This window comes from Phaethon lepturus, unplaced genomic scaffold (assembly GCF_000687285.1).
Source record: "Phaethon lepturus isolate BGI_N335 unplaced genomic scaffold, ASM68728v1 scaffold1224, whole genome shotgun sequence".
NCBI classification, from domain to species: Eukaryota; Metazoa; Chordata; class Aves; order Phaethontiformes; family Phaethontidae; genus Phaethon; species Phaethon lepturus.
This window is the reverse complement of record NW_010535253.1, coordinates 61,542-88,205: the sequence shown is the minus strand read 5'-3', so window position 1 is coordinate 88,205 and position 26,664 is coordinate 61,542. Positions and strand designations below refer to the sequence as shown.

The window sequence follows — 26,664 nt, the reverse complement described above, 5'->3', positions numbered from 1 at the left end:
ATTACAATATGAAATATACTGAACTAAATAATTTAGGTAATGTCTACTATGTTTTCTGCTCAACAGTCTGGACAGTACTACCACCACATGGCTGGGATTTTACTGCTCAAAATGAACTCAAAACTTAGGTGGAATATATAGTTAAAGTACTTCATAAGTAATTTATTGAGGATGGTTTGAAGGTGAAGAGCATTTGATGTTGATAATTCACATAGTTGCATAGGTGTTAGAAGATTATCTACAAACCATATTTTAGTACATACTTGCAACTATTCCTCTTCTCTAGAAAAAGAAGTAGTTATAAAAAACCCCTTATACCTCAAGACTTGAAATTATACAATAATTTCCATTTCTAGGAAGCTGTGATCTTTTAAACCTGAAAAAATAAGTAACTGCATTCAAATAGGTTCCTGTTGCTCTCTTGAGTTTCTAGATCTTAAATCACTACTACAGTATCAAAGCAGTGAAGGGCAGAGGTGAATGAAGGGACAAATTGTGATCAATGGGTTATTAGATATGTTGAGAAGTTTTGTTAGTCTTATTTATAATCCTGAGCCATTAAACTGGTGCTGTAGTTAACAACTGATATATAGCTAAGTAAATTATCTTAGCTTAACATGTATGAGCTGCTATCAGAAGATTACTTTGGTACCTGCATGGCAAAGAAAGCTTGATGAAAGCTAACCTCAAGCAATAGATGTGTAGTTACCAGCTAGGAAGTATATACGGTGGAGATCTGCTTTGCAGTGGATTTAAAGCACTCCAGTCGTGTTCATTTTAGGTGATTATTCATGTTTGACTGACTTGTCTGTACAAAACTCAAAGCTGAAATGTGTTGTTTCTGGCTAAGCAGCAGGAAAGAAGGCAAAAGGTTAATAAAGGAATCTCACCTTCATGTTTAATACTAAATTCAGTTGTGATTAATGGCTTTATTAATGATCCACAAATCAGAGCTAGTGGTAATGTAACAATATTTGCATGTAGCATAAGTTGTATAGATTAAGCAAGCCAAGGCAAAATTTGAGTAGCTTTGGAAAACTTTATCCACTTGGGTGAACAGAAAATACAAAGAAACGTTTGGTATACGTACCTGAGAGTCATAATAGGAAATAAATCTTTACTAAATAATTTTTTTGCAGTGCAGCAATGAAACACATTTCACATTGGAAGCCATTGCCAAAATCTTAGATTTGAAAAAAACAATTGGACACTTGTAAAGTTGTCAGGAATGTCAGCTGAGAGCAGTTAGCATTCAGAATACCTTGGAAGTCAATAGGAAACACCTATTTATGGGTTAAAGTTGCCCTGAGGCAGATTTTTTTTTTTTTCCCTACTTCTGTCCTGAAGGGCACTTGGCACTTTCCTCTGGGGCTTGTTATGGGTGCTCGTGGTAGAGGCAGATCACATACCTAATCACAGATGTATTCCAGCATGCCAGTCAAGTTTCCTTCAGGTGTGTGTATACAGGTTTTTTTGAAGAATTTTCCAAGCCGTGAATGATGTTGTCCCTTGTTCATCTGACAACACAACCTCAAAGGACTTGAACAGCCGATCTCCCTGGGGTCCCTAGAAATTCGCGTTGCATCTTCATTTCGGAATAAAAATCAAAAGAGCAATTTTATCGGATCAAATATCTTTAACAGCTAAATGTTTTTACTGCCTGCTGGATGTTTCTTCATCACAGGGCTCTGTCTCTGAGAATTGAATTTTTCTGCAATGCTGTATTCTCTGGATTAGTTTTGCTGTGTGTGCATATGTCATTACAAAAGGTTCCAGGATTACCACTGTGAATCCTGTTTTGGAGCTGGGGATGATTTTCACCTGTTGGCAGAGGTTGGCTGGAGTCAGAGTAAGCAGTGGGAAAAAAGTCTCGTCTCTCTCTTCCTACTTTTTGGCATATGGCCAGTGTAAATAATATTTTTAAGGGACTGGAGAGGTTTGTGTTTCTATTTCCAGCAGTAAAACAGTCATTCGTGGAGATGTTTACTTCTACGCTATATGCCTAACAAGGTTCATTAGATTACAGTACAGTCATTAGTTACATAAAAAATACTGCTGTACCTGTAAATATAACAAATTATTTGTATGTTAATTATAATCTCTGTGAGGTAGTGATCTTCTGATCTGCATTACGTGTCTAAATTACTAAGATTTTCATCAGATGAATGTGATAATTTTATAATAAGCAGTAAGTTACTGCAATTGCATATAGCACTTGTATCATTTTCTACCATTGGGAAAGTCAACTTAAATACACCATTTTTGTGCTGAGATTATTCTAAAGTAGTGATACTAATCATAAATTGTTAATGGCCAATAGTTAAGCATCAGTATGGATTATGACGGGGCAGATTTGACAGAAATGCCGTGCGTTACTATGAAATACAAAACCCCCAAAAGTTAGAATTATCTTGCTGGTATTACATACTGTACACTTTAGACAATAGTCAATAATAATGAATATTTTCTCCTCCAGGGCAAAGGAATATGAGAGTTTGATGGAAGCAAAAAATGCTGTCTCTGATTCTCCATTTAAAGCCAAGTAAGCATTTAACTTTATATATTTTAGACATTCACCTCCCCCCGTGCAGAAGTGCTGCTGAAATTTCCAGTGGAGCAGGTATGGTGAGGTTCCCACTCAATATGGGGCATATTGCCCTCCTGAATAACAGGTCAGTTTTTAATACAAAAGGTCAGACCTTATAAATGCATTTTTTCCTGAAGGCACTGTATATCTTAAGTCATGTAAGCTGCAATAGTAAAGAGAACATACACTCATTCCTTTTCTTACCTGGAGGCAAGAAGGTTCCCACTTTGCACTTCAAGATTGATGGTGAAAATTCAGCACTGGAATTCTGGGACTGAAAATCTTAGGTTTGGCCTCCATTTGTTCAGAAACAAAGGTTCATATGGTGAAAGCACAGATATTTAATGCACAGATGTCTTAATCTGGCATCAAGCTTTTTAAAGAGTAGACCTTTTTATTGTCTAGGATAAGGCACAGATGAAAACAGCTGGATGATAAATTTACAACAAGACCTATTGTCACTCCTATCCTCCTCCTTAGTTTGAAACAGAAAATTGCTCAGCTTCTGCATTCTGATTCCTTGAAACTGGTTGGCAAAAGATGCAAAATATTTGGCTTTCCAAAAAGCTTCTGATAAGGTCTATCACCAAAGATCTTAAAAGAAACTATATAGCTGTAGCATAAATGGAAATCAGTTAAAAAACTGAAAAGAAGTGGAGTATATGATCAGTCCTATCAGAATAGGTTCTGCAGTCCTATGATGTTCAACTTACAAGTGACCTGGGGAAAAAAGGGCAAGCAGTGATGTGACAGAGTTTGATGGTGAAGATGATGCAAAGATATTCAGGATAGTACAGACAAGAGCTGATGCTGAATAATGATTTTGAAGAGAGTGAGTGACTCGGCAGAAAAGTGGCAGGTGAAATCCAGTGTATATGAAGTGCTACATGATGGAGGAAGAAGGCAGAACTCAATTACATTTTCACATGCAAAGTGGGGGCTTTGAACTCACAGGAGTGATAGGTAGTTCCAAGAAATGATCAGCTCAGTACTCTTAGCAGTTAAAGGCAATACTTTGTTAAAATGGAGGTTGTAGTCAGGTGGGTGTGGTCTTTTCTCCCAAGTAACTGGCGATAGGACAAGAGGAAATGGTCTTAAATTGCGCCAGGGGAGGTTTAGATTGGATATTGGGAAAAATTTCTTCACCGAGAGAGTGGTCAAGCATTGGAACAGGCTGCTGAGGGAAATGGTGGAGTCACCATCCCTGGAGGTGTTTAAAAAACGTGTAGACGTGGCACTTTGGGACGTGGTTTAGTGGGCATGGTGGTGTTGGGTTGATGGTTGGACTTGATGATCTTAAAGGTCTTTTTCAACCTTAACGATTCTGTGATTCTATGAAAATCATTGAGAAAGGAGCAAAACCAGAACAAAGAATGTCATTATGTACAAATGCCTATGTCATCTACATATATTTGAATCCTATGTGCGGTTCTGGTTCTTCATCTCAGAAAGGATATGCTAGAATTGTTAAAGGTTCAGAGAGGGCAGGAAGGGAAATCTGTAGTAATTTCTGGTATAACTTCTGTTATATAGACTTTGTAAGCTAGTACTTCCCATTATGGAGAAAAATGGGATAATGGGATGAAGTTTTAATTGGGGATGTATTACAGAGGTCTGTGAGGTCATAAATAGCATGGAAAAGATGCATGTTGATTGTTTGCTGTCCTTCCCTGTACGAGAATGAGGAAGCACAGAATGAAGATGGAGCCAGGTTCAAAAGAAACTAAAGACAGCGGTTCTTCATGCAGTGTGCAATTAGATGTATGGAACTCATTGACAAAAATCACACAGATCCTAAAAGTTTACATGCATTACTGCAGTTCTGGGAAAGTACATCCAGCCCAAGAGATTCCTAAGCTGAAAATGGTGATGAGAAACAGATTAGTAAAGAAGATTATGTATGCGTGTCCTGTTCTTAATGTTCCTGAGACGTCCATTTACAGTTCATTGTTAAATAGGGTAGTGGGCAGATGGTATGCCTTTCTTAGAGTTGTGCTCACAAAGTCTGTGGCAGGTCAGTCAAGAGGCTGTGGTGTCTCAACAGTTGGATTCAAATACCTTCATCCTAAACTTAAAACTACCTTGGGGATATTTGTCTTCAGACTGAGGTAATAACCTATACCAGTTCTTGTATGTTTTGTGGTTGCTTCCGTCACTCATAAATTGCCAATATACTTGAAGGCAGCATTTTTTGTCAGCTACTGTTGGCTAAGATGTTCAGATCCTTGCTGTTAGGCTTCTTTGGTTGTATATACAACTAGCCTGTATGCCTTATCTTTCACATAGACTTGTCAATAGTTTGAAAACCTGCTGTTGAATCTCAGTATGTATTTTAAAATAATAAAAATCCATCACTGAGGTTTGACATATGAAAATGAAACGTCTCCAGCAGATGGCACACCGGCATAAACGCATTGGGGAAGAAGGTTCTGTTGGCTTCGTTTCTTAATCAGCACTTCAATTTTCAAGATTAGTTTCATGGCAGATTAAGACTTTTAGATTTGTAGCTTCTGTGTTTTGCTTTTCTTTGCTACCGGAAAATAAAAAATTGGGGTCCAGTTATTAGAAGGTAGAAATGTGGGGTGTTTGTGTGACTCTGAAAAGACTGATAAGCAGTAGTGCTTCCACTTTAGTTTCTTTCCGACTTCTGATTATCACTGATGTAATTTGGTCAGTTGTGTCTCAATTGCAGTGCAACAAAAACTCAGTTGGGGGGTTTTTTGTTAATTTCTTGACGGAGCCTGAATTTAACATTTTAATTTCTCTTTATTCAATGAAATGCTACTGTGCTTTCAGGCAGGATCTTCTGTTCCATCTGCTTTCTCATTTTCCTCCTTCATTGCCACTGTTGGGGCTGTACCCTTTTAGACGTGAACTGGCATAATAGCCACTGCGTAACTCGCTTTGATCACAGGTCTTCTGTGAGCTTTCTTTTGCAGTCTTCATGTAGAAATCTAGTGATCTAGCGAATGCTTACACCTAAATGTTTAGAACATAGTTTCAGATGTCATAGGTATTGTTATTTCCAACATTGCACAACTTTTTACCTACCATGAGGGCTCAAATGTTTGCAAGCTTATTTGAAATCAAGGGGGTAACAATGGGAGCTCAAGTCTGAACTGACTGTTGAAGAGAGGACTGTCTACAAGTCAACCAGAAGCCTAGTTTTTTTCTGTTAAAATTTGTTTACTTTACACAATACATGACACAACATGGAAGAAGGATGGGGAAGGGTAGTTTCATCTTTTTCTGTAAGGGAAAGGATAAGAGGGCAAGAAATTCCATGAGGCAAGAGTTGAAGCCCAGACCGTATCTGTTTACATGGAGAAACATATTCTTAATACTGGCAAAATTAATAGGAAAACAGCTTTGAAACAGAACTAAGTACAGAATCCGACTTAACCAAGCACAATAGGAAGAAGGATTAGCTAAAAGGAACAAACAGTAGTTGATCTCCACTGAAATATTATTGCATTGAGAAGCTATGAAAGTAGTTAACTATCGCCTTTTTAGCCAGAACATGGTGTACTCTGCCTTAAGCTAATAGTAACTGCTACTGTACCGGGCTGAGAGAGAGCAAACTCTTGCCAATACTAGGAGTCTTAACAGCTATCCGACACACGCAATCAGGAGATCTGCAGAGTTCCTGAGAAAAGTCACATCACAGAATGAAGTGGGTGAAAACTGAGAGTGCTAAATGTGTTCTTTGCGTCAAAACAAATGCCAGTACTTTTTGTTTATTCTAAAGGAAGGTTTGAGGTATTCAGATTGGAGTGGAAGTACACTAATGAACAGTAAATACTTTTTAACTTGGTGGGCTGTGGAATTTAAAAGTGAAAAAGTTTGGGGTTTTTTTTTATTCCATTTAAGATGTGATACAATTGGTAGACTTATTTATTTACCTAACAGAAGCAAATGTGTTTTAGAATGAAATCATTAAATATAACTTTCTCTTATGCTTCCTTGCTTATGCCGCATTTCTCTGCTCCCTCCTCTCCTCCCAAATTGATTGTGTCTTTGCAAACAACTAAAACCATTTATGGAATGCAATTTCTTATCTGATTTTAGTTCTTAGTCAAGTTGTCAGTTGCTACAGAAGAAAGGCAGAACCCAGAATTAGTCTTTGGCAGGTAAAAAGCCTTTTTAGATCACCTTTAAGATTAAGCCACCTTAATATTATGAGACCACTGATTTCCTGCTGCAGCTGATTGTTTCAGTAGTTCTTGTTCGTTTATGGTTTGCAGAACCTTTTGCGCTAAGGAAGCACTGATCCAAGTGCTTTCTAAGCTTTACATGGGTAATACACTAATATCAATAAGCAGACAGGGTTTATCCTGATTGATGGACGTGGTATGTATAGCTTTTTCAGTTTCACAGTACTGAATCTTGATTCCTGAGTGGGATTGTGAAAGGCTCTAAGTAGTTCTCTTTTAGAAACAAGAGTTCTAAAAGATGTCTGTAAGAGATTTTTTTTTTTTTTTCTTTTTAGTATCTATTAAAAAATGGTGTCAGTTAATGCGTGGGGTGAAATAATTCCAAATACTGCCTTATTTGGTGGGTATTTTGCTCTCTGAACTCTTTCATATGACAAGAGGGACTTTTGAGGAAAAGGACTTTCCCAGGTGACATTCTCACCTGGGAGCAGCCAGTCTGTTACTCCCTGGCCTCTCTCCACTGTGCATCAGCTGCTTGGTCACTGGTAGCACTTAGGTCATTTTATAAATGCTGGTGGACTCTTGATGGGTTTATGGTATTAATTCGTATTCTCTGGGAACTGATGTGAACGTAATTATTTAGTGTCCAGTGTGTTAAGTTAGCCTGTCAAAAGGTGTGTCGGTGACAGCTCTTTCTGTTTGCAGCATTCGCTGGTGTCCACCAGAGCACATTTTTAAAAGGGAAGGAAAAAGTTTTCACAAAGTTCGAGTATTATGTACGTCTGCTTAGTATCTTCTAATCCAAAAGCCATCTATTTCAGCATCACAGCAATCTGCAGGTAGCAAAGTGTAATTGTCATCTTTTAATACAGACAGGGAACAGAAGGTAGTGAAAGAGTGCCATATGCCTAAATGGAGTTAGCAGAATTGCAGGAAAGAAGAATTAACCCCCTAGTCTAATACTTTAGCCAGGCTCTCCTCATGCAAAAAGGAATTGTTTTTTTCATGTTTTGGGGGGTTTGTTTGTTTGTTTGTTTGGGGTGTTTTGTTTTTTGTTTGTTTTTTTTGGTTTTTTTACTTACCCTTTTTTTTTAAACTATGTAAAGGGACAGTAGTATGGAAGTGGGAACCACTATTATCCGGAAAAAGGACTGCAGCACAAAAAGAGGAAAGTTAGGAAATGAAAAATTATTTCCTGTAAGAGTTTGCTGGAGAACAGATGGGAATGTAGTGTGAAGTTTGTTCTTGCAGAGGCCCAAAGCTAAATGCCGTTAGCAATATAGTTCGTTCTTATTTGCCTTACGGTATATCAGTGCCTTCACAAGATAAACTTACCTTGTAGGTTTTCTTGGTGTAGTAGGTAGGGTCCAGTGAGTCCAGTTATAAGGTATTATGCCAAAATACTGATTACTGGGAAAAACCAGATAATCTCTGAAGCTGGGAGTGTTTGTGCAAAATTTAGTTTCCAAACAGCCATATGAACTATAGAAAAGCAGAAGTGTAAATAAAATTAAATTAAACTTTAAAAAAAGATAAATACCTGCTTTGTGATTGTGTGGACGGTAGATTTCATCATCACAGAATTGCTAGAGCATTCAAATAAGTAAATTCAGAAAATAATCTTTATAGGAATTTTTTATCATTTTTCCAATAGCTTCCATTTCAAAAAACTAAAGGAGGTGTGTGAAGCTGCAGATTCAGATGTTTTACGTCTAGCAGTGTTTGGGACTATGTAAAGCTGTAGGATGGTGTTCTCCATTGTGCACTTAGCACGAGCGGAGTATGCCACGTGTGCCGCCGTGCGTAGTTTTACTGCAGGGGGCCAAACTGCAGGCGGCAGAGAATGGTGCGGGGGCTGTACGTTGCTTTAAGAGCATACAGCGTAACTCCCTGTTTCGGGCTGGGCAGGAGCTGCCACAGACTTTCTCAGTTCTCTCCAGGCACGGGCTGCATCAGGAAGAATCGGGGCTGTGTGTCCCGCTGGCATCTGGCCGCCCTCGGCAGGAGCGTACAGGAGGAGTAACCGCTCCTTCCATACAGGAGCCGCACAGAATCCAGCGCTCTGCCCAGTCGTACTAACCCTTCCCTGTATACGTTCAGTGTACAGCCAAGAAATGATGGATTTAAATGTGGAAGTGCTGAAATACATTGATGTTACTATTTCCAGGCTTTTTTTCTACAGATGAAATTTGGCCTATGAACATTAACAGAGATCTTTTTCCTTTAGCTTATAAAATATATTAAACCTGCCAAAAATATTTAGCCTACGCTAAAAAGAAACCCTTAATTCATACAATACTTTTTTTTAAATTTTGTTTATATATTTGCTACACAAACCTTTAATATGAATATCCCTCATTTTCCCATTTGCAGTGCAAAAAGATCACTTAATGTATTTGCATTTGCTGACCACACTATTTCTTAAAGTTTACGTTATGGTAATGTTCCAAGACGAATCAATTGCCTTATGTTCTTTATGATATTTCTTCTGCATTCTGTTTGTGGGCAATACTAAAATCTTAATTAGTGAGATGTAAATAACATTTACATTAGTGAGATGTAGACAAAAAGACATTAACTTTCCCTTTTATTTAGCTCAGTACATTTTCAGTTATTTATCATTCCCCATACGGCATAGTAAGCATTGGAGGAATTAATATTGGGGGACAGAAGGAAGATTAAATAATTGTCTGGAAATGTGTGAATTTGGACTCAACAGTCTTTCCATGTAGTCACTGGATCGGGTGTTGATACCATGCTCGATTAATCTACAGTGCATACAAAGAGTGTACAAGGAGTACGATATGTACAAAGAGTTCTCTTTTTCCAAGTCTGTTCATAGCAATGATAAATTCTATATCCAAGCACAACTCATCTTGCATAGATTTCTAGTCCTTTGAAACAGTCCTAAAATTACTCTTATGACTCTGACATTGCCAAGAAATCAGTATAAAGAATATTAAATTTAAATAATTTCCACAAAGTTCACACAGTGGGAGGATAGAGTTTTTATTTCCCTTCTCTTCCCTGTGTGATCACGTAGAATATGTTACCTTTTTTTGGCAGACAACCAACATGCAGTAGGTTATAAGGATGTAAGAGGTAATTCTTTATGTGGCAGAACTGGAAATTTATTTTTCATGTTTCTTACTGTATGATGCTGAACACACAGTTTAAAAGTTTGAGTTTCGGTAAAATTGTCCAGAAAGACTTTTAGAAGAAATGGAAAGCTAGAAGCTTTTCCTTGAGAGTTAATGTGTTGTACAGCATTTTTTTTATTATGAAACTGAGGACAGAAACTGAAAATGACGTTTAACTTATGTAGCATCTTTATAGACTGAAGAGACAGAAAGGGAATTTGTCAACAGAAATAACAATCTAATCCGAATATTTTCTATCTGAGTCCGTGTGAGTAGTGTTTTGATGAACCTTACACATTTTGTATACTGATGTCTGATGTAGATTAGGAAAGTCCCTTTCTTTAGCCTCTGTGGTTATCCTTGTTGAATTCCATTCCTCTGATGTTAAATGAAGCAGATGGAAACCCGTCTTGCTGTCTTCTGTCAGATAAAGTTACAGTATAGCGTGGCGGGGTTTTTCGGTGCTTTATACAGGCTTTAATCATGGAATTTGGGTAGCTGTCTTGGGGAGAGAAAGTCTGTATTTTTGCTTGATGCACTAGGATATTACCAGGGCAATAACCATTCTAAATCACATTCTGTGAGAATACCTGAAATACGCTGCTTCTAGATCACCTTCCCGGACTGCAGCAATTCGACTTTTCATTGGTGCTGCAATCCGCTCCTTATGCTCAGCAGAGTTAGTGGTCATCTGATTTGCTGTCCAAGTCCTGCAGTTATTTGTGTTTTTGGCTTTTAATTTTCTTTCCCATTTTAGCTCGTGGCTTACTGGGTTAGACAGAGGTTTCCTCCAACCTCATTTTCCACAGAGGAAATAGCAGTGCAGAAAATCTCATCAGGATGTAATCTCCCTTTATTTTTCTTGTCATAGAAAAATCCTGGCTGAATATTAGTGGATTCAGCTGACCAGATGATAAGAAGTCCAAGACTCAAAATTCTGCAAATTGTTTTTATTTATACTTTAAAAACATATATGTATTTTCAGAATCTCTTGAAAGCTTTTAATAAAGCTCTTAGTTTTTTCAAAGAAAAGGTATTTTTTTTCCTATTGATTTCCTGTTTCCTATTGATTAAGTGGCAACTCTCTATTCTTGCACCAAATGAATATTCTGATGGGGTTTTTTGTTGGGTTTTTTAATACGTGTGACTGTTGTGGTACATTCCCCAGCCATTCCGTCTCCTTTCTTGCCTCTTGGAGTCTAGTTAATGTGATTTTCTCTTTGCTGTTACTCTGTGGACACTTTGTGAATGCTTTCTGGCCCTTTTACACTAACGATCTCCCATTTTATGATACACATTGATACCCTTCCCCTCTCTTTTCCTTCCTGTAGAGCTAAGTTCGCTTCTAGTCACAACAGCATTTCTCCCACTCATCCTGCTAAGTTACCAGCTTTTTCCCACTTGCAGTACAAAGTCCTCAACAGACCAAACCAAAGGTCCACCAATGAGCCTGCCATTAAGAACAGCCAGTAGAAGATACTAAGGCAACGGTTGACAAATACATGGCAAATACCAAATGATACTTCCTCCCTACTTCTCTCAGTCTTCAGTTAAGGGACTTTGTTTAGTGTTTGTATCGTCAGTCTTAAGGCATCTGCAGATGTAGATGTCTACATCTGAGCCAGTTACTGACTTCACATTCAGGGAAAAGGAGGATACATTATGAGTATCTTTTGACTGTTTTATTTTAGACCTTAGGGTGAGATGAGCGGTGCCTTGGAACTGCTTATTTCTCCTCGCTGCCTAGCAGGAGAGCATAGGTAAATAGCCCAGATGTGGATGTGTAAAACTGAAATGAATCCTAACCCACGTGTGTCTACATCTCTCCCACCTCTCTCCTACATTTTGGCTTCATTACTGACCCTCATTAATAAAATGCCCTTTCTGAGGTAGTCTGTGGAGTCACTACTTTCCACTTATTCAAATAACTCTAAAGAGCCATTTCTTTTATGATGCCTATAAGAAGTTACCCAAGTAGTTTCTCTTACTCATCTCGAATGAACTGCTCTCCTCGCTGCCTAGCAGGAGAGCATAGGTAAATAGCCCAGATGTGGATGTGTAAAACTGAAATGAATCCTAACCCACGTGTGTCTACATCTCTCCCACCTCTCTCCTACATTTTGGCTTCATTACTGACCCTCATTAATAAAATGCCCTTTCTGAGGTAGTCTGTGGAGTCACTACTTTCCACTTATTCAAATAACTCTAAAGAGCCATTTCTTTTAGATGCCTATAAGAAGTTACCCAAGTAATTTCTGTTACTCATCTCGAGTGAACTGCTCAGCTAAGTGGGCAGAAAGGATTGAATGAAGGAAGAAAAGGAGGACGAAACCACGTTGAAAATGAAGATGGCAAAAACTAGCAGGATAAACTGTGGAGGGGGAATAGGGAAATTAACTCTATTGACCAACAGAAACAAACATGTAGCTAATAAAAAAGTGCCTTTATGTCTGTACTGTTCGCACTATTTCTGTGCCATTTCCCTGAAAAAGTAGATGGTGTAACGTCATAGGCACTCTAAGCTGACTGTGTCTCCTTGCATATTTTATATGCTGTTCATTATAGATGATGATAGTATTTTACACAGATTTTCATGATTGCCTTATTAAAATTCAGTTAGCAGAGTTCCATTACAACGTTAAAAGCTTACATAATCAGGAGAGCTTTTGCTTTAACTGCTCTTTGTTTTCTGCTTAATGTTAAAGGTTACAGCGATTAGCAAAAGACCTTTTAAAGCACCTCCAAATGCAGGATAGCTGTTCGTTGGGGAGCAACAAGGTTTCTGCTCTGGACAGGACTTTAGGAGAGATCTCCCGTATTCTGGAGAAAGAGGTATTGTGGCTGTTACTATATATGTTATGATTAACCTGTAAACTGTGTTGCGCTCAAATGTCATCAGTTTGGATTTGGGAATACTTTAAACATGTGTTGATGAATGCATGACCTCTGTGTAACAAGCAGTGTCTGCTATTATACTTTTCTGTGGTGGTTGCGGCAGTGGATGCTTTTATTTAGACATCAGATTTTAGATAGGCAGTTTTGCAGAAGTGCTGAAAACACGCTTGACTGATGCTAGATCATCTGGTTAACGACAAGCTGTACTTCCACTGTATTTTCATTAGGATTGTTTTTAACCTGAGCCGTCTCAGGCATCTAATTTATAGTGTGTGCCCACAGCTTTTACAATAAGGGGCCAAAACAATCAGCAGAGAACAGAGGAGAGAATTGGAGCCAGCTTTGCTGTCACAGCCACCATATTGTGGAGTTATGGCTGAGTTTTGAGGGAGCACAAATCTGTTGAGTTTTCTCAGAGTACAGCAAAGCTGGTGGGTCTTTGATGGAGGAGGAAGGTATGATATGCATATATATGAGGTATTTCTATGTTTTGAATTTTTTCAAAATGCTATGTTTGCATGTTCTGGTTTATGGTAAATGTTGGATTTTTTTAATTGATAGCATAGCATTTTGCATCTTTTTTACTGTTTCGTCATGGCCAGTCTCCTGCCTCAGTGCTTTGTGTCTTGTAATGCATTTTTTCTCTATTAGGACCGCAGTATTTGAGTTTTCAGCTGGAGCATGATGTTCTGTTCTCTCTCTAACCATTAGGAACCTTTTGTATCTGTATTCAAGAAATCATGAAAATTAGTTCTGAGAGAAACCAAATTAACAAAATCTGAGGAGGGGGTTGCATCATTGTGGTTCATTGTGGTGTTTGTAAAGATGAGAACTCTGCTCGATGCTTTTCACTGCTCAGTCAACATGGAACACAATTGCTAATAGCCTATGCTTTTAAATACTAAATGCTGCCTGGGGAATGCATGGGGTTCTGACATGTATTCTGTTAGTTACTTTGAGCTGCTGATCAAGTTTAATGGTGTTTTTGAGAGAGTTGTGACTTTTTCAAATTTTGCAGCATTTGCGTTAATTATTGAAAAATTCATCTGTTATTTATTTCAAAATACAGAAATCATGTGTTGCATGAAGACTATAAAAAGATGTATCTATTTTGAAAGTTATCTAAATAATCATTGGAAAGTGTTTTTGGGAAGTGATGTTGTATCCGGCCTTTCATCAGTAGATGTTTTCTGAGATTTTTTTTTAAATGAGACATGAATTGCAGCTAAATGTGAATCGTTAATTGTTCGTAACGTTTTACTGTTTGTTGAGTCTGCAGTGGGGAAGTTAAAGATAAATTTGGTAGAATTAATAGGCATGCATTATTTTGTTGTTGATTTGGGTTTTTACCCCCAAAACATTACCACTGAAGAAGTGTTGTTATATCTGAGTGTCCTAATCAATAAGGTCAAGAAAGATTGATTTCAATAGCTGTCAGTGTGTTTACGGCACAGATCGTACATGGTCATTTATAGAAGTGGATAGTAATTCTCCTGTTAACGTGCAAGCCAAGGAATCAGCAGACACATCTTACATGTCCATGGGCGGTGGAAAGAATCTTGATGGTGTCAGTCATCGACTGAGAGGAGGAGACTGACACTGTTAATTGAATTTCCCTGGAGAGCATAAAAATATACCGTAATGTGGGGGGAGGAATGAGGGAGTGGGAACCACACAAGCTGTCACTGTGTGTGAGCTGATAACATTGATTTACCCTTGCTAATGGCCTGGGTTGAATAAAGAATTGCCCTGAGGGAGGGCAGAGTTCACTACAATAGATCCTTGCCACTTACTAGAAATTCTTCAGGCTCTGTAGTAGTCATGCAAAAGTATTATAAAACTGATCCAAAACCCCCTCTTTTCAGTCATACTGTGAAACAGTGGATTTTTTCTTTTGTTAATAGCTTACACTGAGTGAAAAATGTATTTATACAGTCTTACCAGGGAAATAAAAGATTTGTTTTACAACCCATGAAATAAGATGCTGAGCTGCTGTAGGTAACAGTAAATAAGAAAAACAAATACCACTGAATTTATCAACAGAAGGAAGGGTTATTCAGCTCATTAGAAATTCCATGACTGTACTAAAACAGCGTTAAAGGGTGAGAGTGTATTCTTTATGCGATCTTGAATCACAAGAAAAGCCACACACAAAAGATCGGCAGCCCTGTCTCACTGGGTTTTGCCTTCAGGTAGAATCAAATCAGACTAACAATTTGGACCTAGTCTTCATGTGTTGTGTTTCATAAAGACTTTTTCTCACTTCTGAACTTCTCTTATGACCTGAGAGTGTTCTAGAGTGAGGCATGCTTGCATGATTATTGTGGTAAACTTGCTTTTGTTCTGCATGCCTTCCTGATCTGGGTGACAGAAGCAGATTCTGCACTTGGGGCCAAGTGACTTCATCAAGACAGCAAGAAGAGTTTGTTTAGCGTGAACTAAAAGTTTTTTGTATCGACATATCCTCTAGATAGTCAGATTTGAGAAATCCGTCTCTCAGGCAAAGATACACCTTAACCACTGCATTTTTTGAAGCCCTGTCTCTTTATTGTAGCACCTTAGCTGCTTCTCATTAACGCAGAATTCATAGGCTGCTGCTGGTTCCCAATGCAACACAGCAAAATTGTCAACTTTCACTTTGAATGCAGTGCGTGATTTGAGTGCTAATAAATGAAAAAGGAGTTAGTTGCTTTGCTCTGCTTCAGGTGGTTGTTAGATCTCCAGGCACTTCTTGATATGTCCAAGTTGGCTTACTTGGATGAAGCTCTACAACCGCTAGAAGTATCGCACCCTATGCTAGACAAGAATTTGTAAGTAAGCAAGTTGAAGTGCAGGTTTTAAGGATCTGACAAGGAGTATGGCCGTTAATTGCACACAGCCTGTGCTTCACATGTATTTTAATTAAACAAACATAGAAGGTGCTATAAAGTCATAAATCACAATGTCATTCCAGTTTTAAATAGATTTGTACCCCTCAGGTCATGTGTCCTTGTTTCCGCTAGTAATGTCAAGCGAGAGGCGCAAATCCGGATGGCGTTGCATTCGCCTGGTATGCTGTCCCCAAGATGTACTGCTAGGGTGCTGGTTCGGGTGTGCTCTAGATTTTTGGAAGGCAGTCCTTGGGGTTTGTGCATAGTCTCTCATCTTTCTGGCAGAAATCCTGGAAGGAAGTTGTATTCACTGTCACCTCTGCTTTGTTTGAAAGTATTTTGAAAAAACACACACACAGAGACACAACAGCAAAATGCATGCAAATGTTACCAGAACACCCTGGCCTGATGTTGGCAGATTGTCGTATGGGACTCTTCAAGCTCTTAATAAGATCTGATAACGCTCAGTTTAAGATCTCCCATGAATGGGCCTTTGATGCTAAAGGAAAAACTGATGTCCTCTCATAAAGAAGGCAGAGCTGATGTTTGAAGCTGCAGGGCTAAAGCAGTTTTTCTGCCACAGTTCTTCTGATTTTATACATGTTCATTCTTTGATGGACTAATTTGGCACTTGCGTTATGGAGAGCATTAGTGTGTTTCAGCTGTGCAAGGAATCCCAGATTAACTGCTCAAGTTTGACCTGAGCACTTGTACAGAAATGTCCTGTAGTAGGGAACACCGTCAGAAAGCAGTATATTTAAAGCTTTGTATCCTGTTAGTGTGACTACAGGTACAGATTTAAGTTGCTTATGCTTGTATCATTTATTTCTCTCAGTGTATAGAGGTGAGGTTTACTGATTAAAAAAAATAAACCATTTTCTACTACATAGACAGTAGACGTTACGCTGACTGAAGTACATCTATTTCTAAGGCTATGAACCTGACCTGGGTCAGAGGTTACCGCCCCTCAGACGGTCATCCTTCGACCTGACAGAACATCACTTCCCGAAAGTTCTTCCTAAAATTTGTTTTTAGAGGTGTTTTTTTGTCAAGTTTTTAAAAGTCCTACTTTTAAATGTTTGAAGTCTTCTAGGTGACTGTGGAAGGTCTGGGCTCGGCAGAGAGGGCAGCCACCATTATTCTGAGGAAGGTGGCCGGGTGGTAAGTAAGGCCGGTGACAAGCAGCTGAGGGCAGTAGCCTTTTCACCTGGCTCAGCTGCAGCTGAGACACTGCAGTTAAATTACTTTAGTTAAATTTGTACAATACTTAACATGTGACATCTAGACAAGCCCTCAATGTGTCTCCTGTCCTTCTGACTGGGAGTGTGACACGGAGATTCAATATAATCATGAGGGAACCTCCTGATTTTTGGAATCCAAGTGCAGCAGTTAATCTGCTTAACTGGAATTACTTTTATATGATGTTTCTCATCAGACCACTAGTTTGAAAAAGGTCTTCATCACAACGTAAGCTGAAAGATTCCTTTAACTAAGTGATTTGACAGAAGATCTTACAGATGCGCTCCTGAGGAGAGGGCTGCAGCCGCAGGGGAAGGATAGAGGTTTTATAAATGTCCCAGCCTAAGCAAACGTTACAGCTGAGGCTCACGTGTCCATCACGAGGCACAAAGCCCTAACAAACGAGATTGCACTGGTTCTGGTGTTCAGGAAACTCACGACGATTTTGTACAGTGTTGAGGATAGCTGTCTCCCTAACCTCCTTCAGGCTCTCTAGGTGCTCTAAAAATCTCAGTAAATAATAGTGAGTGCAAATTAAGTTGTTAAAGTGTGGAAGTAAAATGGAATCAGAAGAACAGGAGAGGGGGCTTTTAATAAATTGGGTCACAGCTCTTATAGTTACTTACCAGCTCCCTTCATACAAATCTAAAGGTAGATGCTTTTCAGTACGCTAAGTTTCAGGATACTTATTTTTATTACCAATTCAGAATAATATTCTTACTGGGAACAAATTTCAGGGGAAAAAATAAACTTCCTTAGAAAAGGTTTAATTTCATAACTGAAAAATGTCTGAATCTGAGCTATTAATTGACTGCAGTGTTTTAATACTACTTTAAAAAAATGGATCTCAATGCTTATGACCTCTAAAACGTGTTCTTTCAGTGACCGCTAATGGTTCGGTTTGTGTCAGGCAACGTTTTTGGTTTGGCGATTTTTTCAGATAGATTTTTTTTTTTCAGCCTCCTGCTTCAGCAGTCATGATGTCAGTTATTTACATTTCAGTAAAATGTTTGTCGTAGCTTTCAAATACATGGGGACTGTAGACAGACAGTGTTTATCCCATTGTAAAGACTGTCAGAAATGGTTGGCTTTAACAACACAGTCAGGCCCGCTATTTATATTTTATTCTCTAAACTGTCAGGCCCATTGGGTATGGTGACCATAGCCAGTGTGAAGATTAATAGGCCGGTTTTTGGAAGGCACACTGAATTGCCTGGCCAGCTTTGCCTGATTTCCCCCCGCCCGATAATACAAACTCTGAATCATCAGAAACCGAAACAATAAAATTAAAAACTGCCGGAGAACTAAGGTATGGAACAAATGCCGTGTTGAGTGGAACACATGTAAGCTTTTGTACCGTTCGTGATAAATTTTATTGAAAGTCTCTGCAGAGATTTAAAATTGCCCTTCTGTGTGTGTATATGTGTGTGTATGTGTATATAAATATATATATATGTATGATATGTGTATATACAGACAAAATAGATTTTAGAAACAAATACCCTTCTATAAATCCTCGGTATTGTTACTTATTTAAGTATATTTAAGAATACAGTGGGATTTAGGATTCCCAAACTCTCATACATTTGATTTTGGTGCTGCAAGAGATCTGTGAAGCCAGCTCAAGCACCTAGGTAGCTGCATGTTTCTAGTGTGGCAGAGTAGTGTAGCCATCAAAGAGAGGATTGAAAGATGCTGAATTTAATGGCTGGGTTGAATTTTTCAGAAGAATAAAATTCTGGACCAGCTGAAAGGCCATGATGCATCTTTAAGCTTTCCTTGACTTGCTGTTGATTATATTTGAACCAGTTAGGGCATTATTGCTCCACATAATTTTTGTTGTTTTGGATGAGTATGAGGCAAGATACTGTAATTTGGTAGTCAAACTCGTGAAGGAAGTTTGCATTCATAAGCTAAGCAAGAGTGACATAAATAAGTAGTGCGTGTTATGCTGGATGTGATGTCACTGGAAAAATCAGACTAGCTTTAAAGCAGACAGGTTTGTAGCTTCTATTTCGTAACTGAAGAAAACTGTCAAGTGTGAATTAGAAGCAGCAAATTTTAAATCTAACTTACGGTTGAAAACAGTTGATCCAAGTTTAACTTAGTTCTGTTAATCAGCTAGACTCCTCAGAGGCAAGGATGATCAGTATCTTGAAGGAAGCAGGGGTGTTAGTAGACAGAGCCATTGCTTTTTTGATTCAGTAACTTTTAAAAGATTCAGTAATCTTTTAAAAATTAGTAATTCTTGTCTTTGGAGCCTTGAAAGGTTAGCGCAGAATAAGATGGTGGCAAAAATCTGTGGTCGTAAAAAAACCTGTGATGATTCCCCACCCCTACCCCCGCAAAATTACTTTGGTTGGCTTTTATATAAGAAAAGGATGAAAATTAATGTTTCCGTGAATTAACCTAAGTCATGGACTAGTGGCTTTAGCCAAATTACAGCCACATTCTCTGTATTTTGTGGTCTTACGCATATGCACGCCTACGCACAGACACATTATCTGTATGTTATTTAAGACACTCCACCAACTATTGTATCTAGCCTCACAACAGATGCATTTCTCAATACGACTGAAGCTTTAAAAAGGTACTTAATATTTACATTTAAGCATTATTATAGTAATGAAAAGCTTGGTCAAGATGCCAAACTTTTATAGCCCCATTTGTGATCGAGAGGTGTCTGTATTTTCCTTGACAGGGCGATTCCTGTGAAGCAGCCCACTTCTGTTTTCTTGTTTACTTACTGTCTCCCATTTCTCCACTAGAGGACACTACCGGCAGAAACAACAGCGTGGCCTTTTAATCCTTAGAGGTAATAAGTCTATTTAGAAGTCAAATTTTGATTTTGGAAGAAAAATGCTTAAATAAGATTTTAATTTGGTGAATACTGATATGACTTCTAAGGCCCAAGGTATTACTTGCTAAATTAATTAGCGTGTTAATTCTCAAAGTTCTGTGTTTCGTTATAGCTATATTCAAAACAGGCTTTAAAATACTGTCGATTTTTGTATTGGACAAACAGGCCCCGGTTTTGCTCAATTTGAGTGCTCCGACTGGAGCATGCCTTCATCTTTCCGACGCCAGGTACAGCCAAGTCTGTAGCACTTCATGTGCCAACGCGCTTAGAAATTACACAGCTTTTTTTCCTACTGAGCTGCTTACAGCAGCATGTTTCCTGGTTTTGGTGCAGTAGGGTATTTAGGCAGGTAATCAGTATATATCCTGTCAAGACTTAAATGTGCAATCATACAGTGTTCTATAGGAAAAATAGATGTACACACACGCGCAGTATTAATTAAAAAAAAAAAAAAGCAGCAGCCACATTCCCACAGTTAAATAGGCAAATTAATGAACCACTGTTGTTTGTGCTGTCTACATTTTACACTAACGCGCAGTGCAGACCGGGGCGGCCAGTCTGTAGCGCTTGAGCCTCAGTTCGGCTTGGCTGCGGCGGCAGGAGTGTCACGGGACCAGGAGCAGGGCCGACCTCTGGCAGCAGCTGGCAAGGCAAATTCATGACTGTGGATGAAAACAAGCCGGCAAAGGGCCCCGAGTCCCGCATCAGTCCTGTGCCCTTTCCACCTCCACCCTTGCAATGGTGCAGTGGGACCCGGCGGAGTCGTTGATACTGTCATGTCGTAACCTACTGCCTTTCCGTTTTAGACGTGATATGTGTCTTTTGGCTCTTGGCCAGATGAAAATTTTGATACTTAGTGCGCTGGTTTACACCAAAAAGCCACCTTTTTTATTGGGCACTGGGCATTTTGTGGCCAAAGTGTTTAAAAAATAAGATAAAGATTCACACGCTATCTTTCATCAACGTTTTGGGGTTTTGTTATTTATGAAAGTAGTGGCTACTCTTATTTTTTTATAGATTATCAGAAGTTATAACTTCAAGTTTCATTTTTAGCTAAATGTATGATGTATTTCTATACAAAGAATGGATTAATTTTTTCATCCATCCATTAATTTTTCAACTTTGGATACTCCTGCAGTAGCCGGTTCCAGAGCTACAGCTATGTCACGTGAAAGGAAGTCATTAATCAAACGTAAAGCTGAATTATAACAGTTTAAAAATTATTTTAAGTCAAAATCCAAACTTTACAAAGTGTGTTGAATCGCAAAACTTAAAAATAAGTCTGTTTTACCAGCTAAAACTAGAATTCAGTCCCTTGGAACTCTGTATTTTACCACCAAAAACCTAGTAATTTTGCTAACACAGAAGGTAACATAGGGAATTCTGTATTTATGCTTCCTTTGTCGCAAGTGTAAATCTAGTCTGTAGCTGTCTTTAGGAAACTACAGAACCTGAGCTCAGAGCCTGAACTCAGGAACTGATGAAGCTGATATAATTGATGGAAAATCTGAGGTGGAAGTAACCCTCCTCGAAACTGATTTACTTCTTTAAACCCTTTGAGATTAGGGCTTTCTAACATACACATGTTCAGCACTGAGTGCCAACGATGGCCAGTAAAACATGGTTAGAAGAAGGCTCGGCAGTGTTCAAAGCCTGGAGTATGGGGTATTGTACTGTATCTACCATCCAAACTGCTACGAGTAGTAGAAACAGTTGGAGTAGAAACATTTGGAGCCGCCATCTCTGGAAGCGTTCGAAAACGTGTGGATGTGGCGCTTTGGGACATAGTTTAGGGATCATGGTGGCGCTGGGTTAATGGTTGGACTTGATGATCTTGAAGGTCCTTTCCAACCTTAGTGATTCTGTGAACATCACCTGATCTGATCAACTAGGGCAGAGGATTTGATAGTAGTAGCAGCATGTGAGTTCAAAGAGCAGGCTATGTGTAAACACTGGAGGAGCTCTTCAGACAGCGCGTTCTCCCCAAACAGCCATTCCCCGTCACTGCCAGGAAGAAGTCAGAAGGTCAGATGTGTGTTGCAGGTTGGATGAAGGAGCTTTGTATCAGTAATTCGTTTGCCCAGAGTTTCTATGATCTGTGGATTAACCTTTTTCTCAAGATGAACATATAAATAGGAACTTGTTACTAGAGGTCAGCCACAGACTATTTTTTAACTTGTTTGCTGGAAATGGTATTAGAAGGCAAGTTCAGTTCACAGATAAGCTCTACAGTGTACTTATTCCGAGATTATTCAGAGGTTAATTTACTGTGCGCGGCGTGCGTAGTTGAAAACTGCTGTTTTGATTTCTGGTTCTGTGGGATGCAGTTAAATGTTGTTAGCTTCCAGTGCGCTTACGCAGTACTATTTGTGACCTTTTGCTGTCAGACCAGGCTTTTTCCCTTCTTTGTCAGTTCAGAACTAATACGTAACATCAGAATGGATGTAATGGTCATATACACATTCCAAGGTATGCAGAGTTTCTTCATTAAGTATTTACAGGACGAGATACGTTTTAATATCATTAAAGTACAGGCACTGATTTCTCAGTGATGAGAAAAATGCCATATGCAGGCACGTTTCTGCAAAAGAGCAGATGGCGAATTTAGAGCTCATGATGAAGTAACTATTATGGTTTCTGAAGAACTGAAGTTTTTATTTCATTTAGCCTGATGGTATATGTATACACACACATTCTCTTGAAAGTATTCGTAAAATTCTACATCTGATTTGAGACCTCACTTCTGACTTGAGAACATATCACCTGTACATGTCTTTGTTGTCTCTTCTCATGTTCGCAGGACTTCACAAACCCACATTATTAATCTACCCAGCAGTCTTTTGTTGCTGGCCTGTGGGTGGGGTAATGGGCGAATAGTCCAAGAGGTTACAAGAGAGTACCCAAGGCAATCTGTGTGAAGGCTGTGTTTAGGATCCCGGTGCTCTTGACTGCACTACAGGTCTTTAAACAACCGTAGCTCCATCTCTATATGTCTTGTCCTGCATAATTTTAATATCTTTAGTTGTGCTTGATTGCACTGTTGGTCATAGTTTAGTTCAGCTGAAATCAGTGCTGCTTTCTAGCGGCAGAAAGCTTTCAATAGTGAAACGTCAGCCATAGGGGTTTAAGACTCGGTGTTGCAAGAGATCTATAACTTTCCTACTCACGGGACAATTTCTCGTCCAATAAACTGCTGAGAGAGAACAAGACAAGATTACGTACTGGTGCTTTTTATATAGTCATTTGGGAACTTCTATTTATGAGATTATTCAGAAAAAGTCAAATTGCCCTTGGCTAATGGAGCCATCTATGGAGATCTAGGAGCAGTTGTTCCTGGTATTAGAGACTTTATCTTTATCCTTGCTCTCCTCCTTTAATTGATGCACTTACTAGATGCCCTGGTATTATAAACAGACTAAACATTTATTTTTAATAAGCACAAGTACTGCAGTGCTCAGTGCTGTCTTTTGCAATATCGATAAGGACAATTCTTATTTTTCCAAGCAATTTTGGCTGTTTCCCATTATGCTGCTTAGCATGGGTGAAAACAGCAAAACACACTACATGGAATTCAGCAGCTTACCTGTCTTTCCTTTGTGGCTTTCACTGGCTCTTGAAACTTCACAAACAGGATTGTAAGGGTCTTATTCTTGGCAACAGAAGTGTGAATCGCGTGCCTCTGTGAATTTACTGTTGAACTGAAAAGACAATGCAGAACTTGGAAGGGGATCGTTTGAATAAGGTTTGTCTTATTCAGTGAGATAATACAGTAACTCAGTAAAGAGCCCTATCCAATATCATTTACCTTACAATATGGGCAGAAGTTTGGAAACAGAAGAATGAGTAAAGTATATAATGTGCATAGACAGAAGTTAAATTTATGAGCACGTGACATTTAGTGTTTGCAGGACAGGCTTAAGGATTGATTTCTTAGTCGTGGTATTGTCCCTAGGCCTGGACCAATTTTAAGTTCCTTGTCAATAATGTACTTTCAGAGAGTACAATAGTAAATGCCTCTTCTTTTTTTATTTTTCATGTAATTAAAAAAGAAAGTAAGCCTCATTTTTGTTGTTGCATTTGAGTGATGTATCAACCACTTCCTTTTTCATCCTTTCTTTGTGTTGTACTTAGATATTTGTCTTCCTTTATACTAAATGTACGTGAAGTTGCAGATAGTATACCGTAACTATTCCAGTGAAAAAAACGTTACTATCCAAACAGCTTAGATGCTAGAGGCTGAGCTCTACAGGGGAGCGTGCAAGTACTGAACATCGTGCAGGGAGTGAAACACCTTCTGCAAGATGAGGCCCATTTACCTACCTACCGTCTCAGCAGCTGGGGAGATGCTAGGTAAGCATCCTCTCCTAGACGAAGCCGTGGAGATTAGTCTGTGCGGGGTGTAAACACAGAAACCAGAGGAGCTGCCTTATCTTTAAGGCTTCAGAATCGGCTTTAAGGCTTCAGAATTTGCACTTTGCTTTGCAAGATAAGGTGCAAAGCAGCATTTCTCAAGCCCTCCTTTCCTCCTTTGTGTGGCCTTGCATAGCATTACCTAAAGAGCTTGGGTGCTTTAACGTGTAAGCAATGCATGAGGGAGGAGTTGATACAAATACATGATAGATATGTCCTTAATGTGAATGAATACCTCCCCCCAATGGTATACAAATGCTACTGAGCCAGTTCTGGCTCGTGTTTTAATCCTAAACTAGTTTCCCATTGACGTTTGAAATTCTATTGTGCGTAAAACCACTCATGCTTGAAAACCAGTTTGGGATTTTTCACATGGAATGGGATATTATTATACTACTGATTTCACTAGAGAGAAGTATTACAGGGAACAAAATTCTCAATTTCAATAGAAAATATTATTTTGGCATACTCTACAGTGATTTTAACTCTGTAAAGTTTTGTGTCTGAGGACTAATCAAAGAGTGTAGATTTTCTGCAATCGTGAATATATCTATGGTTTTGTATGTGCATGTAGATATATCTGTATTTATTTAAAGGTGGAGGGAGAAAAAAAAGGAGGAGCCAGCCCAGGATTCAGTTGTCTGGTTTGTTTTTCTAAGGCAGCTTTGAACTGCATTTCTTAGCCCCTGGCATTTTAGATAGAATCTTCAAACACTAGATAAAAGGAAAGAAGAAAATTCTTAAGATGGATTTCAACTATATTTTACTAATTAGTTATTATTTCTTCCTTGAGTGAACGGTTTAACAAGTGTAGAATTGAGTTGCACAAGTTCAGTGTGTTCTTTGAGAAATAGAAGTCAGAATGTTTCGAAGTATTTAGGTTTCGTTCGGAAATATTTTCTTCTGAACAGTTTTAATTCCTGAGGTCTGTTAAAGCAGGTTTTCCAGATCAGCTTCTTATTCATAGTAGGCAGGACTAGCAGAAAGCATTCTTTTGGCTGATGAAGGAAAATACTCTTTTTTTGTTCTACATCAAAATACTGACTGTGGAGGTTTGTCTTACAGGGAGGGTGGTATTTAAGTTAGTTCAAAAAGATTTCAAATAGTCAAAATGTGAGGTAACATAGAACAGAGATGGTAAAGCTGACTTTAAGTCATTTCAGCTGTTAAAGCTCTGTGTTATTTCTGATTCTGCTCTAGTTATAAACTAATAATAATACTTTAACAGGAGAAATGTATGGAAGTGAGTACTTTGGTCCAGGACATTGGATTTCACCCAATAACTCTCGCACAAAATTAATAAATTATGATTTAACTGGGATCATATTTTTCTGGGAGATAATCAGGTTTGATTTAAAAACTTCAAATGATTGAGAGTCGACTATATCCTAAGTATATTATGCTCACCATTAATTACACTTGGCATTTAAAAAATCACTTTATTCTTACCTGAGCTCACACAGTTTCACCTTCCAAATAGTAGCTATTACTGTGCATTATCAGAAATCATCTTCCTGTTCAGGTACTTCCACACTGTGATCCCATGATTTTACTTTCCCCAACATAAACTAAATTGTACTTCTGCGGTGTCTTACGATGAGGCCGGTGTCTCTGACACACAGTTTATCCGACTACTTTAATGAGATAAACAAAACCGAGCAAAATAACAGCACAGGTCACTTGGCCTTTTCACTTATTTCTTTGTTGACCACGTATGATGAGGCATATGGAAATGACTGGGGTTTAGCCTTGTGTATTTTTCTGTACCAACTGGCAGATAACGAGATGAAAACATTATTTTGAACTTTCTATTTAGTGTGCTAATTTTCAAATTCGCCCAACGTACTTGTATCATTGGGTAGGTGGGGCCTCTGAAGGTGCCACAGATGCCCAAACCCCGATAAAATCCACCCTATCTTGTTAATGAACATGCAAACAGTTGTTCCCCATCTGCTGCCTCTGTCTGAAAGGTTAGGAAGCCCTTCTTGATCACAAAGGACGTAATTATTGTCTGTAGAGGAGTCAAGTACAAAGACAGTTCATCCAGCCTGACCGCTACTACACTGCAGGCCACCGAAGATTAACAGCTGCTTCTCCTTTGATTAGGTTAGGTAATAACAGTTACTTTAGTTAATAATTGGATGGATTCCCAGGCCATGTAATTCAGGTTTAGGCTGTCATTTTTTGCTGGCATGTAGCTGAGCTGTATTATTGGAACGGAGCCTGTAATCCTATTAGTCAGTTGTCACTCAAGCCGTAGGAGAGGAGGGAAGGGGAATTCAAATCCATTAAGGTGTTGTAACAGGTAGGTAAATAAGTCAGCCACGGTAGCCTGGTGTGCAGGGAGCTTTCTTAATTGTTTGTCATAATTAAAAAAAAAAAAAAAAATTTACTTTCCTAAAACGCTTAGTTCATAATTAATCCATTAAATGGTTACGTGATTTGTGTAATTTATTATTTCTCTTTACTTTGCCACACATGCATTAGTGTACACATACACTCTGCTAAA

At 38.7% G+C, this 26,664-nt stretch overlaps 1 protein-coding gene across 2 annotated transcripts in view; it reads left to right on the top strand.

Moving 5' to 3' along the window:
- SCAPER (S-phase cyclin A-associated protein in the ER) overlaps positions 1–26,664 on the top strand; it is a 132,172-nt gene that overhangs the window by 44,713 nt on the left and 60,795 nt on the right. For both annotated transcript variants that reach the window (XM_010285733.1, XM_010285732.1), the window contains exons 17-18: positions 2,477–2,542; positions 12,587–12,713. In XM_010285733.1, coding sequence (XP_010284035.1) covers positions 2,477–2,542; positions 12,587–12,713 — 193 coding nt within the window. The remainder of the gene's footprint in view (positions 1–2,476; positions 2,543–12,586; positions 12,714–26,664) is intronic.